Source organism: Nymphaea colorata, chromosome 5 (assembly GCF_008831285.2).
Source record: "Nymphaea colorata isolate Beijing-Zhang1983 chromosome 5, ASM883128v2, whole genome shotgun sequence".
Taxonomy (NCBI): domain Eukaryota; kingdom Viridiplantae; phylum Streptophyta; class Magnoliopsida; order Nymphaeales; family Nymphaeaceae; genus Nymphaea; species Nymphaea colorata.
This window is the reverse complement of record NC_045142.1, coordinates 10,626,751-10,643,388: the sequence shown is the minus strand read 5'-3', so window position 1 is coordinate 10,643,388 and position 16,638 is coordinate 10,626,751. Positions and strand designations below refer to the sequence as shown.

Below are 16,638 nucleotides of genomic sequence, written 5' to 3'. Positions count from 1 at the left end.
TTAATCCAATTTATAAATCTGAGAAATTCATTTTAGAGACTACGTATCTATAGGGATAAAATCAAACGAATTATATTCATGCAATTAAAATTTGAAAAGACAATTATAAAATCGATTTTCAAACTGTAGCCATAGGGCCTGTAGGCAACAGCATTGCAGACACAACTCTTGTATGGGTCGTGTGTTCGGTTCAATGGTGGTGGTAGGAATTTTGGACTGACCGGCACCTCACCCGTGCACATATATATATATATATATATATTTATGCTCTCACTTTAAGGGGCAGTGCTATATATAAATGAACATATTTTTAAAAATCAATATGAAAAAAAATAAAGAAATTTTTTGTACTAATTTCAACTATAGATTGGAAAAAAAATAATAAATATTTACCTATGCATGGAAGTGTGTCAATAAAGAATATTATCGATGTTGGATTGAACGTCAAAGTATTACCGACATTCAAGAGTGTCGATAAAAATTTTTACCGACATTTAAGAGTATCGATCAAAACTTTTATCAACGTCCGGGAGAGTGTCGACAAAAATTATTACAGACGCCAAGTTTCTCATCGCTAAAATTATTATCTACGTCCTGTATTTATCTACGTTTCCAATGCATCGGTGAAGATATCGACACGTGGCACGGAAATATGGATGGCCGTTTTCACCAACATTCTCTCCATTGACGACCTTTCTAAACGTTGGTAAAAACTTTGCCGACATTGTTTCCTCTTTTATCGAGTTTTCCGGCCGTCAGTAAAATGCTGATTCTCTGGAACACTGTGTTTCATGATCATGTCCATTTTTTGGTTCACGTTTCAAAGAAGGCAGCGTTCTTGTTAAATATTTTTACACCCCTTTTAAGGGTCGAAGTCGATGGGTTGTTGGTGTTATCCTATTATAAAGCCAGTTACAGATCTATTTGATAAGATCTGTGTAAAGATCCAGATAGTAATTGGATTTGGATCTCATATGCAGTTTCATGTGAAGTCTGAATCCGAGGCTATCATCTGGCTTGGATCTGATTTATTACATGTAAATGTTGGATCATATACATTCTAGATCAGGATTTATTTTTGTAAACCCAGGTCTATGTCAATGTCTGAATCCAATTAATGCAACTAGAAGAGATCTAGTTATGTCAAATTCGATAAGCACTAGATCTGACCAACTATGACCCATTTGTGCCCCCCAGTGAAGCCCCACAACAGGGCCGCGAGTCACATCTCACATGGCCTCATATTTGCTGTCACATGAACAGAAAAATGAGTTGGTCCACCGGCGTCATTGCATTCGTATTATCTGTTTTACTTAGAGAAAATATGGAAATTTTCATAAATTTAAGAGACTCAAAATTGTCAGCAAACTGCCAGGTCGGTAAAAACCAGTCTACCATCTTTCTTTTCTTGTAAGGTTGTACGAAAGAAAACAGTCAAAGTAGTATGACTTCTTTTTTACTAGTTCTTTCATTATTTCATGGAAACATACGATAATTACTTACGGTTTCCCAAGTTATACATGCATTTAAGTCCCTTTTATCATATTCATGCAGATCAAGTAGCGAGATAAAGATTTGGGTGAGCATGAGGATTAATCCCACTACGCGAGTGAGAGCCCAAGCGCCCTCCTCCTCCTACTCCTTTTCCTTTGTCTCCAGGATCTAGAGCTGCTTCAGTACCAAACGGTGAGTTCTGAAGTGCTTTAACTTACACCCAGGGCCGCATGGGCCCTGGCCCCACCTAAAAAAAAAATTAAAAAAATTATATGTAAATTTTAGAAAATTTTACTTGTCCTATATAAAAATTTTAAAAAGTCATATTTTGGCTCCAGACAAAATTTAGAAACATTAATTCGGCCTCCCTCATGAAAAATTTTCGACTCTGCCCAGTCCCGTGGGTCAAACTAGAGGCATGTCACATAACACGTCCTATTCTTTTGAGCTATGCTCTCCAAGCATGATAAAGATAGATGTTGGCATATGGGATGATAAGATACCATGATTAACGTGTGTTTGCATCAATGAAGCGATCAATGTGCTGCTCATGATCATTGTATTCAAAAATTGAAGTGGGGTAAAATGGAAGACAAATTTTCTCACGTTTAATTTGGAGGAGCACCTACACACGCCCGCAAATATGCACATTCTCGTCCTCCATGATGATCTAGATTTATCAGCTTTAAAGAAAATATACGAAGGAAAAATGTATATATACTGGTGTTAGAAATATCACTAAATTAAAGCTCTAATGACTCCCTAGAGCCGTTTGGCAGAAGGGACAATATGACTATATGAGAGTGTCCCATGAATATGTTTCCAAAATTAGGGTATATTCATGAGATGTTAGTTCCATTTTTCCATGAATCTGTCTTGTTTCTGAAGCACAGATTCATGTGTCACTCACATAATGTTTTTCATACCAAATGACCTCTATTATGTGCACTTGTTTGACAGGTGAACAAAGAAACGGGGCATGGAGAATGGGGGTGTCTTGAGTAGTAGGGCATCATGCTCAGGTCAGCCCGATGCCCGAAACCCAAGCCTGGACCCGGCTCGGCTTAGCCCAGCCCAGCCCAGTTAAAATAAAAAAGTTAAATATAAAATAAATTTTTAATATAAAATATATTTTTAATAATAAAATATATATTATTAATAAAATAAAAATAATATTAAATAACTTACCAAGCTAAATTGTGCCCGTCAAACCAACTCGGGCTGGTTTTATAGAGCCTGAACCAGTCGGTTACCTAGCCCGATGCCCACCCCTGGTCTTCAAGCCTCTTTACCAAACAGTAAATTGTTAACCTTGTGCTCACCTAAAAGTTCTAGCGATTAGATATTCTCATTGATAGATGGAATCAAGGTTTGGCCTGCAAATCGACGCACCTATTGCCTTAACATTACGAAGCACAAGTGAGAGAAGAAGAGTTGGTTTGAGAAGTTTAAGCATTCAAATGGTCTTAGCCTATAACTTTTGCAATCTAAAGTGGGTCGGACATATCACGTATTATGTCACAATGCACAGTAGTGAAGGATTTCTTAAATGCTATTGAGGCTTGGTATGTCGGTCCTAGTAAGGCAAGACATAGCACCCTAATATCCAGGTAAGTTTGTATTCACGAGATCTTCTAGGGTGAGTAACAATCATTAGCATACTTTAAAACTGATAAACTAAGCATCTTAGTACTCTTTTTTTTATATATAAATCTGCAGGGAAATCTAGATCCAAAAACGCCAAACCAGGTCTTTGGATCAGATCTGTAACCAAAACCAAGTCCACAACCCTTATCAAGATGCCAAGTTCTATAAAAATTTCAGGCAAAATTAGAAACATTATACTTATTTATACAACTCCAAGAGTTTGAAGAATCATCTGCCATACATGAACCTCTATTTCTTGTAATGGCATAAGTTTGATACTGTCATTGAAACCTTACAAATCTTCTTTTCCACCAATATGTTATTTACACTTCTAAGCAAATTCATTGGAGAGGTTATGTGTAGATCTTAAAGAACTTAGATTATGTTCATCTAACCATAATTTGTAAAAGAGAAAGCTCTAAAAAAATCCATTTTTTGAAGCGTAGCTATACAGTCTTTGGACAATGGCATTGCACATACAATTTCTGATATGGGCAATCATCGTAGCATATAAATCGCTGGTGTTCATCTGCTTTTTTGGGGGGTGTTTGATGTGGCGGGAATTTTTAAAATCTATAATTAAAATTCTTATTTTTGTTGAAAAGAGGATTATGTTATCAAACAAAGAAATTTGATTCCGAAATCATTAGCACACATTTGAATCAAAATTCTGAAATTCTGATTCTACCTTAGGGGGTGGAATTACGATTCCAGAATTTTGGAATTTTTTTCTCTCTTTAAGGTATAAGCCATAATGATTTTGATTCATCAATTCTATAATTTTAATTTATGTTTTCTCAAACACATCATTTTCAATTCTGAAATCAAAACTCCAACTATTAAACACAAAGGCAAATTAGAACTGAAATTTTCATTCCAATAACAGTTTGAGCTAGAATTTTGCTTCTATAATTTTGACTTTAGAATAAAAATTCAAAGCCCATCAAACGCCCCCTGGGGCCAAGTTTGTTTAAAGTCGCATGCCATCATATTCAATATCACGAATAGAAAAATGAGTTGGTCCTCGGGCATCGTTACATACACATTATTGTCATTTTTTTAGAGAAAAGGGCAAAATTCGTTGATGTATAAATACATACGGTGGTGACTTATGCAAGGGGCTAAATAATTGAGAGACTCGAAATCATGACCAAGCCCATAGTAAATAATAAAGTAACCTATGTTCTGGCTTTCTTTTGTCATTTCAGTACTTGGGCTATGCTATTATCAATAATTAATAGTATTTTTTCTTGCTGATTTCTCACACAAGGGATCAAGATTTTGCACATAAGGGATCAAGATTTTGCCTTCCAAAAAGGCAAGTCGAAAATTGGAGGCTGACTCTGGCTCTTTAGACTCACTCAAGCATCTATTCAGGACCATTCGATTCAGCATGATGGACGGTTAAGAAAAAAAAACAGTGAGAAAAAGGTAATGGGCATTTTCGTGTAATATTAGTTCTCACCTTTTTTCCATGTTTTTCTCTCAACCATCCATTTGCATCAGAATAACTCTAGATAAACAGAGTCACCAATCACTCACTCGCCTTTAGTATATAAAGTACATATAAGGGGGAAAAAATTGGCTTTTGAGTAGTTGGACACACTCAAATCATCTTACCGTATTACTTCTCTCAAATCATGTTAGCCTATTACTTCTGCAATGTAATTTGGTTAAGAACACACGTATTACACCACAATATTAATGAGTGCTGGTAAATGAATCCGTAAACGGTACGACACTTGGTTTATCACTTCCGATATTACCACATCCTGATATCCAAAGATATTTTTGAGATATATTGGCGGCGATAAATCCATCAGTATTTTTTTAAATGACAAATAAAGCATCTTAGTTAAATGACATGAAACCAACTATTTTACTCATTTTTTGGTGTAACCGGGTGGCAAGGGGGAAGGCAGGTGTAGCACAGTATTCGCAATTGCCCACATAGTTTCATAACAAGTGTTTGTTTTCATATTGAAAACTCATGACAGTTTTTCTTATTTACATATAGGTGACTCCTTAAAAATTTTAAATTATAGAATTAATGACTCTTAACCCAATTTTTTTTTGCTCTGCCCCTGCCGGGCGGCAAAGCTGCTTACATTCAAAGCAGCTTACATTCAAGGGGTCCAAGGTAATTCAAATCTCATAGTCACTGTCATACTCTAATATATTATATTTTTTGGGCTACAAACGGTGGCAAGTGCGACACTCGAGTTGAAGGATATACCATAAGTCTACTCAAGCTCCAAAGCAAGATAGAACTTTGGTGGCAAACACTATTAAGGTACTTGAGGCATTGCATAAGCTATGCTCTTGAATAGTGTCAACTTTGAATTTTGTAGGTCGCAAGTCAAAAATTGGAGGGTCACTTTGGCTCTTTAGACTCAGCCAGCCATCTATTCAAGACCATTTGATTCAGCATGATGGACGGTTAAGAGAAAAACAGTGAAAAAAAAGGTGATTGTTATTTTCGTCTAGTATTAGTTCTTACCTTTTTTCCATATTTTTCTCTCAACTATCTATTTGCATCAAAGTAACTTTAGATAGAGTAACTTTAGATAAACAGAGTCACTGTCCACTCACTCACTTTTAACATATAAAGTGCATATGAGGGGGGGGGGGGGAAGTTGGCTTTCGAGTAGTTGGACACACTCAAATCACCTTAGCCTACTACTTCTGCAATGTAATTTGGTTAAGAACAGGCAAGGTATTATATCACAATACTAATGAGTGCTGGTAAATGAATCCTTTAATGGTACGACGCTTGTTTTATCACTTTCGATATTGCTACATCCTAACATCGAAAGATATTTATGAGATATATTGATGGCGATAAATCCATCAGTATTTTAAAATGACAAATAGAGCATCTTAGCTAAATAACATGAAACCAACTGTTTTACTCATTTTTTTGGTGTAACCGGGTGGCAAGGGGGAAGGCAGGTGTAACACATTATTTATAATTGCCCACACAGGTCCATGAAAAGTGTTTATTTTCATAGTGAAACTTCATGACATTTTTTTATTTACATACACGTGGCCCCTTAAAAAATTTAAATTATAGAATTAGTGGCTCTTAACCCAATCGTTTTTGGCTCTGCCCCTGACGAGCGGCAAAGCTGCTTATATTTAAGAAGTTCGAGGTAATACGAATTTCGTAGTCACTGTCATGCTCCGGTATATTACTCTTTTGGGCTACAAACAGTGACAAGTGCGACACCTGAGTTGAAGGATGTACCGTGAGTCTACTCAGGCTCCAAAGCAAAATAGAACTTTGGTGGCAAGCTCTATTCAAGTACTTAGGGCATTGCATAAACAGCATAGTCAACCTTGAATTTTGAAAAACAGATGTGGTCACTCTTCTTGTCATGTGCCACTCATGCATGCAGATGCAGATGATTTCGGCAGTAACTATTACGATGTGGTTATTGCTCTTAGACATGGATACTCCGATGTTGTGACCGTTGCTATTGTCACATGTAGCTTTTTGCTTCTTACATGGTTATGACTTATATCATGTTACGTGCTTTTATGCTTGTGCCGATCTATAATGTGTGATTCTATATATGTGTGTTGAACACATAGCAAGCTTGTTCGTTGTATAACCACAAGCATAAAATGAAATTTGACTGGGTTCTACCTCTTTTCATTTTTACTTGATTCTCTGTCAATCTAGATATCCAAGTATGCAAATAAAGTATTCCTTATTTTCCTTGGCAGTTAACAAATACAACAGTTATAAAGAAATGTAAATGTATAGTTCTGAACAAAAAATTAGTATTCGGTCTATTGTTTTCACATATGCAATATCGTCTTCTGTTTTTCAGAATGGTATTATTTCGCTTCACTACCAACTCATATTTGATGTTTTGCAAGTTTTTGTTTACATAAACTAGCTCCTGCATCTGCATAAACAATATAGCGGTAAAGAATTTATGCAACAAACACTTTAAGAAAGCTTTGGCTTTTAATACGGTTGCTTTTCTAGATAGATGGGTAAAGGGATATTAGCAACATTAGAACCTCAATTCAGTTATGTGAACAGAGAAGGTTTTGAAATGCCTGTCGTCTTGCGTATTGATTGGTGGATGGTTATTTTCAGATTTTGAATCTCCATTTTCAGGTTTCACTGGAAGCAAACATTTAACACGCTTGGCCTTCCTTTGCTTTCCAAACTCACTTGTAGCAAGTTGGTGGTTGCTCCGTTGCTTTCCGTTGTGAATATGTACAATGTTGCCGAAGAGGTGTGCTCTTGGTGTTCCGTTGCTTTCCATTGCACGTATGTAGAGTGTTGCGGGAATATGCTTATACTTATCCTCAAGGTCAACCTGTATATGCTTAGCTGATCCACACTCGACAGGCTTGCTTAGTTTCTGCAAAAACATGTAACAATATCTATTGTCATTTGCTTGCATTCTGTATTCTTATGTGTACTCTTATATGATGGTAAAAAACTACTCTGCGTAACGCCCGTGTACATAAGAAAACATTGTCAAATCTTTGTGTATTCTACCTTTTTCTCTCTGTCTTCTTCTCCTCTTATTCAGTAAGAGAGCCAAAAAGAGCTAAGTTCCACATTCCTAACAATGTTTGGCTTTGGCTCATTTCCTAAACGAGCCAAGCTCACAGCTACAATTGGCTTCAAGGGATTAGCTTGGTTGAGCACCGCTTAGCAGACATTTGGAACTGTTAAAACAGCCGAATATATTCTGGATTTACTCCCTGAATCTTCTGCACGTCTAAGTAGAGTAGCTAATCTAAGCAGTAACTTAAACAAAAAAAGAAATCCCCTTGAATTGCCAAATTCAGACAAGTACATGAGATTTTATAACATGTTAGTCAATGATTTGAGATCGGAATACATTTTATGCCCACAAAAAAATAAAAAGGTCCATTGCTATCAACCCAATCATAAAAAGGTCCATTGCTATCAACCCAATCATATAGGTCGCATATGCATGGTTAAACTTGAGTGAGACAACCTAAAAGGATTGAAATTCAAAGGGCTCCTCAAATCTTTTAGGCTAAGAACTGACATATACACGACATAGAAGGATGGTCCCATGATATTGGCTCATCCATGGCCCATTCAGCAATGAAAACCCGGTCATCCGCAGGTTCCACCTATGAACTTTCTATAGCACCGACAACAAAAGAAGTAGCAAAAAGATCCTGAAAGGTACATCAGCTGAACAGCGAAGAAGTATAAAAAAGAAGCCGGAACTACATATCTATACATTGAAAGAAAAAACAAAAAGATTGTAGCAGACGCGAAACCCTGCATCGCCTGTGATCAACCGACACCCATATCCACTTTTCTATTTCTTGTTGCCGCTGGCAGGCTTGAGCCTTTTGGTTGTTGGTTCTTTCACAAGCATTTCTGAATCTTCCTGAAATTGCAAAACAGCAAAAAGAAAAGTTTATTCTGTGTTCAGTGGAACAAGAGATGAAGAGTGACCTTAAATTAAAAGCACTCAGAAGGGATTTGGACCTTGTTAAGATAAGGCCTTTTGCTCAACATAACACTACGAGAACTCTGCAACAGATCAATAGAGAAGCTAAAATTGGACGGCGTACCTCCTTAGTTTGTATTGGGGATTAGGCAAAAATAGTCAAGTTCCTCGACAGGAGTTGTGTTCGAGAAAATAGCAAGATAGGTGAAAAACAACGGCATGCTCAAGGTGCGTGTGAGAAGTTGCATTGCAGGAAACTGACAGGTTAGCGCAAGAGAGGGGTTTTGGTCAGTGAGCAGCAGGAAATGGATCACAGCTTCACTGCGGTCCTTTGCAGGCAGAGCGCTGCTGCACCTACTTGGTTGAAAGTTCTCGAGCTCCAAGGGAATTTTTACCCGTAACTTTATACTCAGCAAAACAAAGACAGGTTAGAGCAGAGAAGCCAGGTCCTCCATCTATTCTAGAAAACAAAAGTTCAAGCATTGGCCTCAGGTAAATTGTTGTGACAGGTTAAACCAGAGAAGCCAGGTCCTCCTCCTTCCATTCCGAGAAAGAAAAGAGGTTGCAAGCATTAACCTGTGAAAAAGTTTGCAACCATGTGAATTAGTGCGAAGGGACTCGTCCTCTGTACTAGAACGAAGGAGTTTGCAAGCGGTAGCCTGAAAAAAAGCTTGGAAACCATGTGAATTAGTCCGTACAGATCAGCTGCAAGTAGGCTCGATGACAGGCTACATAAGACCACCCAGGTCCCCTCTTAACAGAAAAGGAGTCGTAAGCATTAGCATGTAATAATGCAAACAGCCATGTGAAAGTGACTGAGAGTACGTGCAGAAACTCGAGCAGGCAGATGTTTTTTCCCTAATGATGACGAAATTGATGAATAAACAAGGAATAATGGGCACCTTATTTACCCCGATACTTGGTTGAGAACAACCTATGCAGACAGGAAGAAAATCAAGCAGACCATTATAGCGGGCAACCGGAACTTGGCATGATCAGTACGTTAACAGATGGACAGGACATGGCAAGTCTAATAGAAGCCACGTTATGTCACATGAGAGTGTGAGTATACATATACAAACACAAACGCGTATATATAGGAGCAATAGGAATTTATGGACTCAAGAAAGGTATGAACTCTATGGACTACTGCCCATCCTTCATTACAGGAGATCTGATGGGAGGGATCTCCAGGAGTCAGGAGTGAGACGAAAGAGAATAGTCGTTAAAATTTGTAGTATGCCCGGGACTTCTCTATTTAAGTCATAAACTGAATTTAAATGAATATGCAAAAGTAAACAACCCTGAAATATGCTACTGAATTTGATCCAATGAAGAAGGAAAAACGATAGCAACAACTCACCATAATTAATCAACGTTCCAAAGTAAATAACCATGCCAAAAAGATTTTGAGTAACCATGCCAAAAAGATTTTGAGTTTTCAAGAAAGAGATAGACAAATTAATTCCCAAGAAAGAAATTAATGAGGATGACTTACTAATTAAGTAACATACACCAACTCTCTCTCTTTGACAACTTGGACAAGATTCATCAATAAATGAGGATGTAAAAGGGGAATTAAACTTCCAACAAAGATAACAATTAGATGACTTACTACTAAGAATTTTTTGAAAAAGGATAATACAAAAAAATAAAAGGTTTATTTAAAAGAACAATATTAGTTCAAAGTTGCACAAGAAAGGGCATAGAATGCATTGACTCTACCAAATACGACTTTGTCGATGTCTATACCTATTTCCAGCCTCGTCAACAAAGTTATGGCTCATGTACCACGATTTCTAGTTTATTCTCCCATTGTAATGGAAATGACTAGTAGAATTCTGGTTTGTAAGTGGTCGCTACTAAAGTGGGTATCATAAGAATGTGCAGGGCACTTCACCAGATTAAGAATTCAAATGACAACTATTCCGTCTTTTATGTGTGCATCCACGTCTCAAATTAGATATACCTAATGATAAGTAGGTCGATTTAGCCATAAACTCTACAAGATATAAAGAGGAAGGGAAAATGTAAAATAAGAGAGAAAGTTGCATAACAGAGACATGCATCTTGAACAAAGGAAAAAATAGGACAGATGTAAAACAATAAAGTACTCGCCATTTTTCAGGATCTTTTAAACAAAGTACGCACTCTTAAGTTTTTAACATAGTTGACCTTGGAAATAAAAAACCAGAGCAAACTTCTCACAGAATGCTACTAACCTAAAACAAGAAAGACTAAGAACGCAGAGGTTTTTCCTCAAAGTACCAACCTTCCATTTCCCAGGTGTCGGGTCGTGAGCAACCGTCTTAAAGAAGGATTCAAGTCTGAAGACATGAACCAGTTCTTGTTAAACATGGGCTACTGATAGTTCAGCACTCACTCGCAAGTATGATCCTAATTACCTGCCCTGGGATGATTTGTCTTTGGCTGCTTTGATCTTCTCGATTGCCTAGAGAATCAGAAACAAACTCAGATGTCCAGCCCGTGCTAATGAAACACAAGAAAGTGTCAAATTTTGAAATGGATGACCTAATACGGACATGCCTTTGATACACGCTCAAGGCTGAATGAGTTTTCCTTCACAAGAAATGATATGAGCCCCTGAATTTCAGTAAACAAGAAATTTAAAGATCCACCTCCAGAAGCTTTGGGATACAAATCTTATGACACAATATTTCACCTCCTCATCTGGGCTAGTCCACTTGGCTTCATCTAGCTCTTCCACGGGAGACACTATAGGCTCCTTGAAAAGTGTCCGTGCTTCTTGATATGGCCAATTCTCTGGTATCTTGTACCTGTACTACGCATTGTCATAAATATCATTTTGTCATACATATCATTTTCAGGTGTTATCGATGAGGTCTTTTTTGCTTTTCTTCAAAAAATTTGGGAAAAAATTAAAAATACTTTTAAATAGATAATTTATGGAATCTGAGCTTTTTATCAATTTTCTCACAAAATATTTGATCAAAATCCAACAAACTTATTAAAATATTAAAAGAACACAAAAAAATTGAAATATATTAAATTTTTTTTGGTGAAAACAAGGAAAAGCACAATAAAGACATGGCATATTCATTTTGGCATTTTTTTTCAAAACATTGTGTTTTTCTTTTTTCTTTATTTTCCCATTTTTCTGCATTTTTTGAAGAAATAAGCAATACTTGTGACAGTAAAAAGTTAAGATTCATGATTTAACAGATACCATAAGCAAAATCTTAGTCCCTATGTCAGGACAAGCTCACCACTTAATTTGGCCAGCACAGTTTATGGTCAAATTATCGATTAGTCAATGTGATAAATGCAAAAGATCGAGACCCAGAGCAGTAGATATAAAGGAGGAACAGCAAGTTCCAAATCAACTACCTCTCTTTGTTTATGTTTTCCAAAACAGATTCTAAGGAACCATATTGATGAATAAGCTTCAATGCCGTCTGTCCTCCAATACCTATTACATATAAGCATGAAAATTCACATGAAATATAGTCCTCATCGACATGATGCAAAGCCACTAAGACATAACCAATCACATGGGTCCTACAACGAATTAAATCTCAAAGAAAAGAAGCCGAAACCTCAAACTGATTTATACACGATTAACATGCCTTCAAACTGCCAACCAATAAGAAAAGACTGTCTTCCCTTATTCTAAGAGACATGAAGCACTCAATTATGCATTATAAGATGTTTCAGCTACTAAATGAAAGCTGATCAACATAGCAGTACCTATCTCATTATCAGCAAGTACACAGACACAAGTTCCAGTGCTTTCATATCCATCAGATACATTAAGCTTTAAAGCATATATAGCACTCTAACCTTACACTTTCCCATGAGTGTTGAAATTGATCAAAGCCCCAATGATAAACAGACAAGAAACTTGCAACACAAGCAGGTCTAAAATAGCAATCTCAGAAGACACCTTTTTGATTAGCTAAACATCATGCATGTTTTCAAAGACAACCCTCACTATGGAAACTTTAGCAAGCAAGTTGATGCAGACACCATAATTATCTTCTGTTTGTGACTTTGTTCAGAATTCCCCCTCCGCAAAATTAGAATTTCATGCCATTAGATTCTTTCCCAAAAATGATGAACCATGACAGCATTTCTAGCTGTGCATAAACATCCTGACATGAAATGCCACTACGAACAGAAATATAGAAATCACAGTATAATGATGATAATACTAATATATATAAGACAAAGCAGAATAAATGTAAAATCAAAAGTTATGCCACAATAAACAATATAACCCTGGACACATAATCTTGTACGTAAGAGTAACAGCAAATTCTGGACATTTAATTCACCGAAGTGAAAAGCATAAAGCATGACAAGCAACTCTCCCTAATCAAAGGTGCCCGTCCCTGCTAAACAATATGGTTAAGGGAACCATCAGAAACAAGGTTAACTTATTCTAAAGGCACAAACTGCCATGAGAAGGTGTTTTCATTTGTCAAAGGAGTCCGGTACTGGCCATTTAAACAAAGACACTTTATCATCAATTTTGGACGTTATGCAATTTGTTTACATCTTGAATCTTGTCCATTGTCATCTATGTTTCAACCAAATGCCACCCGGAAAAGGGCAGCACAGACAGACCTGGAAACTGCATGAAGTACGTCCAAAAAAATTTACCTTATCATAATAATTTATATTTATTAAAGTCTGGTTGATCAGAGGCCTCATTTCTAAACATAGATTTGGGTCTAGGATACAAATAACAAACTAGTCTCTAAAAACTGCTGAGTTGACTCAATGCCTAGAGAGTAAAAGCGCTCTAGAACAACTAGAAAATCATTTTCCTAGCAGAAAGTCAACATGCAAACACATAATGTGTCTAACTCATGTCATCCATGACATGTAACCCAAATAGCATATCTACAATGGACATTAGATAATCCAGTAGCAATGTCACATCCCAAAGGAAATCAACAAACAAAGTACCAGGCTAGTCAAATCGTTTCATGCAACACAATGCTAAAAAAAAAAGCATTGCTGACTGACCACATCTTACGACCATCATACCTCGTATGTTTTCACAATAATCACAACCACAGAGGATGCACACATCAATGAACTGATCCATACTTAGATTTAACTCCTCTAATACCTGCCAAAGGGAACAGCAGAAGAAGGGACTGTTAATTAGGAACACGAAAGATCAACGACACAGAGTAGTTTACAGAGATAAAACAAGGCCGTCCAAAGGAAGAGAAGATAAAAATCATCACATTTGTAACTTCCTTCCTCAATGTAAAGTTGGAAACCTGATCTAAAGTCAAGGATCAAATCTACAAACCTACTTGATAAATAGTAGTGTCTCCCTCTCATGTTGGTATGCTAAAAATGCTGCAGTTAAGGAGATATCTTTGTCCTAGATGTAGGACTGAGGTTCCAAACCACATTAAATTTTGCCTCCTTTTCTCGTCTTTCTAGTAATTTTTTTCAGGGCCCAGCTTGAATATAAGGCTGAAAACTGCAAAAACTAATAATGGATGCTCACTTTTGCGATCTCAATCTCCATTACAGGAACTCTTTTTGAACTAGGATCCATTAAGTGCCGAAGTAATCTTGGGGCTCCAAAGGTCAGAGAATCCATATCTTCAGATGCCACAGCATAGACCTAAATTGTTCCAATTAGATATAGATAAGAGGCATAAAATTGTTAATCACATTACAGGATGGAATAAAGCTTTTTTAGATTGTCAGCATGCCTTCCCATTTTTGCAAAGTGATGCGCAATCTGCCTCTGCTTCAGAAGGAGACTGAATCCCCAATAAAAAAAACAGTTAATAATATATTATTGGCTTCTCAGGTAGAACAATGAGCGTCAAAACATGAGAGAAAACAATGAGACAAAAATAAGACACATAAAACACTCCATACGTGTGTGCGAGAAAGAGATGATCAATACTATAATACCACCTGCACAACTGGTACGCCCATCAGTCTTAGAAGTCTTTTGCAGTCTTCATTATGCTTATTTCTCACCTTGACTGTTCTTTTGCTATACTTTTCGATATCGTCTTTAACTCCTGTCTGGTAAGGCAATCAGCTTAAGACTTGAATGTCAACATACGCAAATTCGAAAAAATGATAATTTTTACCTCTTTTGCCTCAGCCAGGTCGTCGGTGGCATCTACTCTTCTGGAAAACCTGCAGGCAAAGAGTCTCCCTTACAGATACAAGTCATCGTGCAGTGAAAATCAGACTACTCGGTGTTCACTTTCTTGAAACGTGAAGTTGCTCTGGCGTATGTTGATAATCTTATTATTGCAGGCACTTCTGAGAAGCACATTAGCAAGTTCAAGAACCATCTCAACAGTGTGCCCCATATGAAAGCTCTGGGAGCTTTAAAATATTTTCTTGGCATTGAACTAGCTTAATCTAAAGCCAGAATATTATTACTACAACAAGGGATAAGCTTGATCTTCTTGAAGAAGCTGTCCTGCTAAACCATTGACAATCCCCAGGGACCAACGTCTGGTTCTCACAAGCACAGACAAAAATCTACCCAAGCATCCTACATCATATCATCGTCTGGCGGAAAGGTTAATTCACTTAATCATAACTCGACCAGACATTTTCGTATCATCGTCTGGTGGGAACGTTAATTTACCTAATCATAACTCGACCAGACATTTTCGTTGCCGTATATGTACTCACCGGCATATGCAAAATCCTGACGCATCCCTGTCGGTTACGGTCAAGGATTTCGCTTGCATGCTGATTTTCTTTCTTTTTTGCTTAAAAATTAAGAAATATGTTGTGTTGAAACGGAAATGGTGTCATGTATTCTATATTCTTTTATTTGTTACCATTCTGTTATAACCTAACTCATGTACACTCTATAATATATTCTGTGTTGATAATAGAGAAAAATATCTTCCTCTGCACAAAGCATTGTTGGCTTCACATAAAATCGTTCCCTTCTTTGAAAATTTTGGTACATAAACGGAAGCTATTATAGAAACAAGATAAAAAGACTAACCGCTTGACAAGCTCCTGCTTCTTCAAATCTGGTGGCGTCCCGTCGAAGACATATCTAGCACCTCCAATGAAAGAAGAAGAAAAAGATTATTTTTACGAATGATAGCAATAAAGAACTCCAACTTAATCCTACTGCCAGCGAGAAGAAAGACAGCACATTGGCTTCAACCCAGCTTCGAGGAGCCTTATCGTCCGCCAAAACATCCCTTGTAAATGGCTGAACTCAAAAAAAAAAAAAAAAAAAAAAAAAAAAAAAAAAAAAAAAAAAACTCGGCGCGTGAGGACACGAATGGAAGTCAAATTTAACATTTCCATATGATTTCTAACGACAATAACTCAGAATGGAACAAAAACTTCCTTCGAAATATTGTCACAAAATTGAAAACCTGAAATCTTCGCGATAAACCTCGCACCTACCTTGTTACTTCACCAGCCTCGTTAGTGAGCGTTTCGGTACCGGTCCTCCCCACCACAATCTGCGAGAGAAAGGAGAAAAATGATCACCCGGAAGACGGAGAAACTGAAGAACACCTCGAATCGACGGCAGAAAGCAAAAGGAGAAAGAAGGAAACAAGGAATTGGTAGATGCTCATGCTAGCGTCGATGGCAATCTTGCGTCCAAAATAGCTCTCCAGCTTCCGCTGCTTCATCGCCTTCGGAGCATTGTCGGACAGCAACTTCGTCAGGCCCTACGACGAAACCAGAAACAGCACGTGAAAAGAGAGAGTATGAAGAGAGAGAGTGGTCTGTTCCCGTACCTTGATACCCATCTCGGAATCAGGCGAGTCGCCGGAGAGACAAGAGGAAGAAGGCACAATGGCTCATGCTCAAGACTGTCGCCGAGGGTTTCCCGCCATTAGGCGGCAGCGTCTGGAAGCATCGTGGTCGACACGTGTCAGCTTTACACCTTAAGAGTGGCAACGTATACGGTGACGTGGATTTCAACCGATGCCGCCGTTGTGGGTCCCACGTAAAAGACCAGAGGTTCGGATTGCGGGTAAAACGTGAGCGTTTATTCACGATCCACTGAAAAATA

The 16,638-nt window shown here is 37.5% G+C and overlaps 1 protein-coding gene across 7 annotated transcripts; it reads right to left on the bottom strand.

Moving 5' to 3' along the window:
* Positions 1-7,996: 7,996 nt before the first annotated feature.
* Positions 7,997-16,496, bottom strand: LOC116253839 (flap endonuclease 1-A-like). Of its 7 annotated transcripts, XM_031628792.1 has the most exons (17): positions 16,361-16,496; positions 16,175-16,291; positions 16,020-16,078; positions 15,760-15,819; positions 15,604-15,657; positions 14,720-14,768; positions 14,538-14,651; positions 14,327-14,377; positions 14,116-14,235; positions 13,638-13,722; positions 11,973-12,054; positions 11,287-11,401; positions 11,151-11,207; positions 11,009-11,055; positions 10,876-10,930; positions 8,642-8,686; positions 7,997-8,540 (listed from the first exon to the last, which is right to left on the bottom strand). In XM_031628792.1, the coding sequence occupies exons 1-17, from the start codon at positions 16,370-16,372 to the stop codon at positions 8,469-8,471; spliced, it is 1,194 nt and encodes a 397-aa protein (XP_031484652.1). In that variant the 5' UTR covers positions 16,373-16,496; the 3' UTR covers positions 7,997-8,468. The 7 variants fall into 7 exon arrangements, with proteins under 7 accessions (XP_031484652.1, XP_031484655.1, XP_031484657.1 ...); XM_031628795.1 differs by lacking the exon at positions 8,642-8,686; XM_031628797.2 differs by lacking the exon at positions 8,642-8,686 and having other exon boundaries at positions 8,448-8,540; positions 11,147-11,207.
* Between the last annotated feature and the right edge of the window lie 142 nt (positions 16,497-16,638).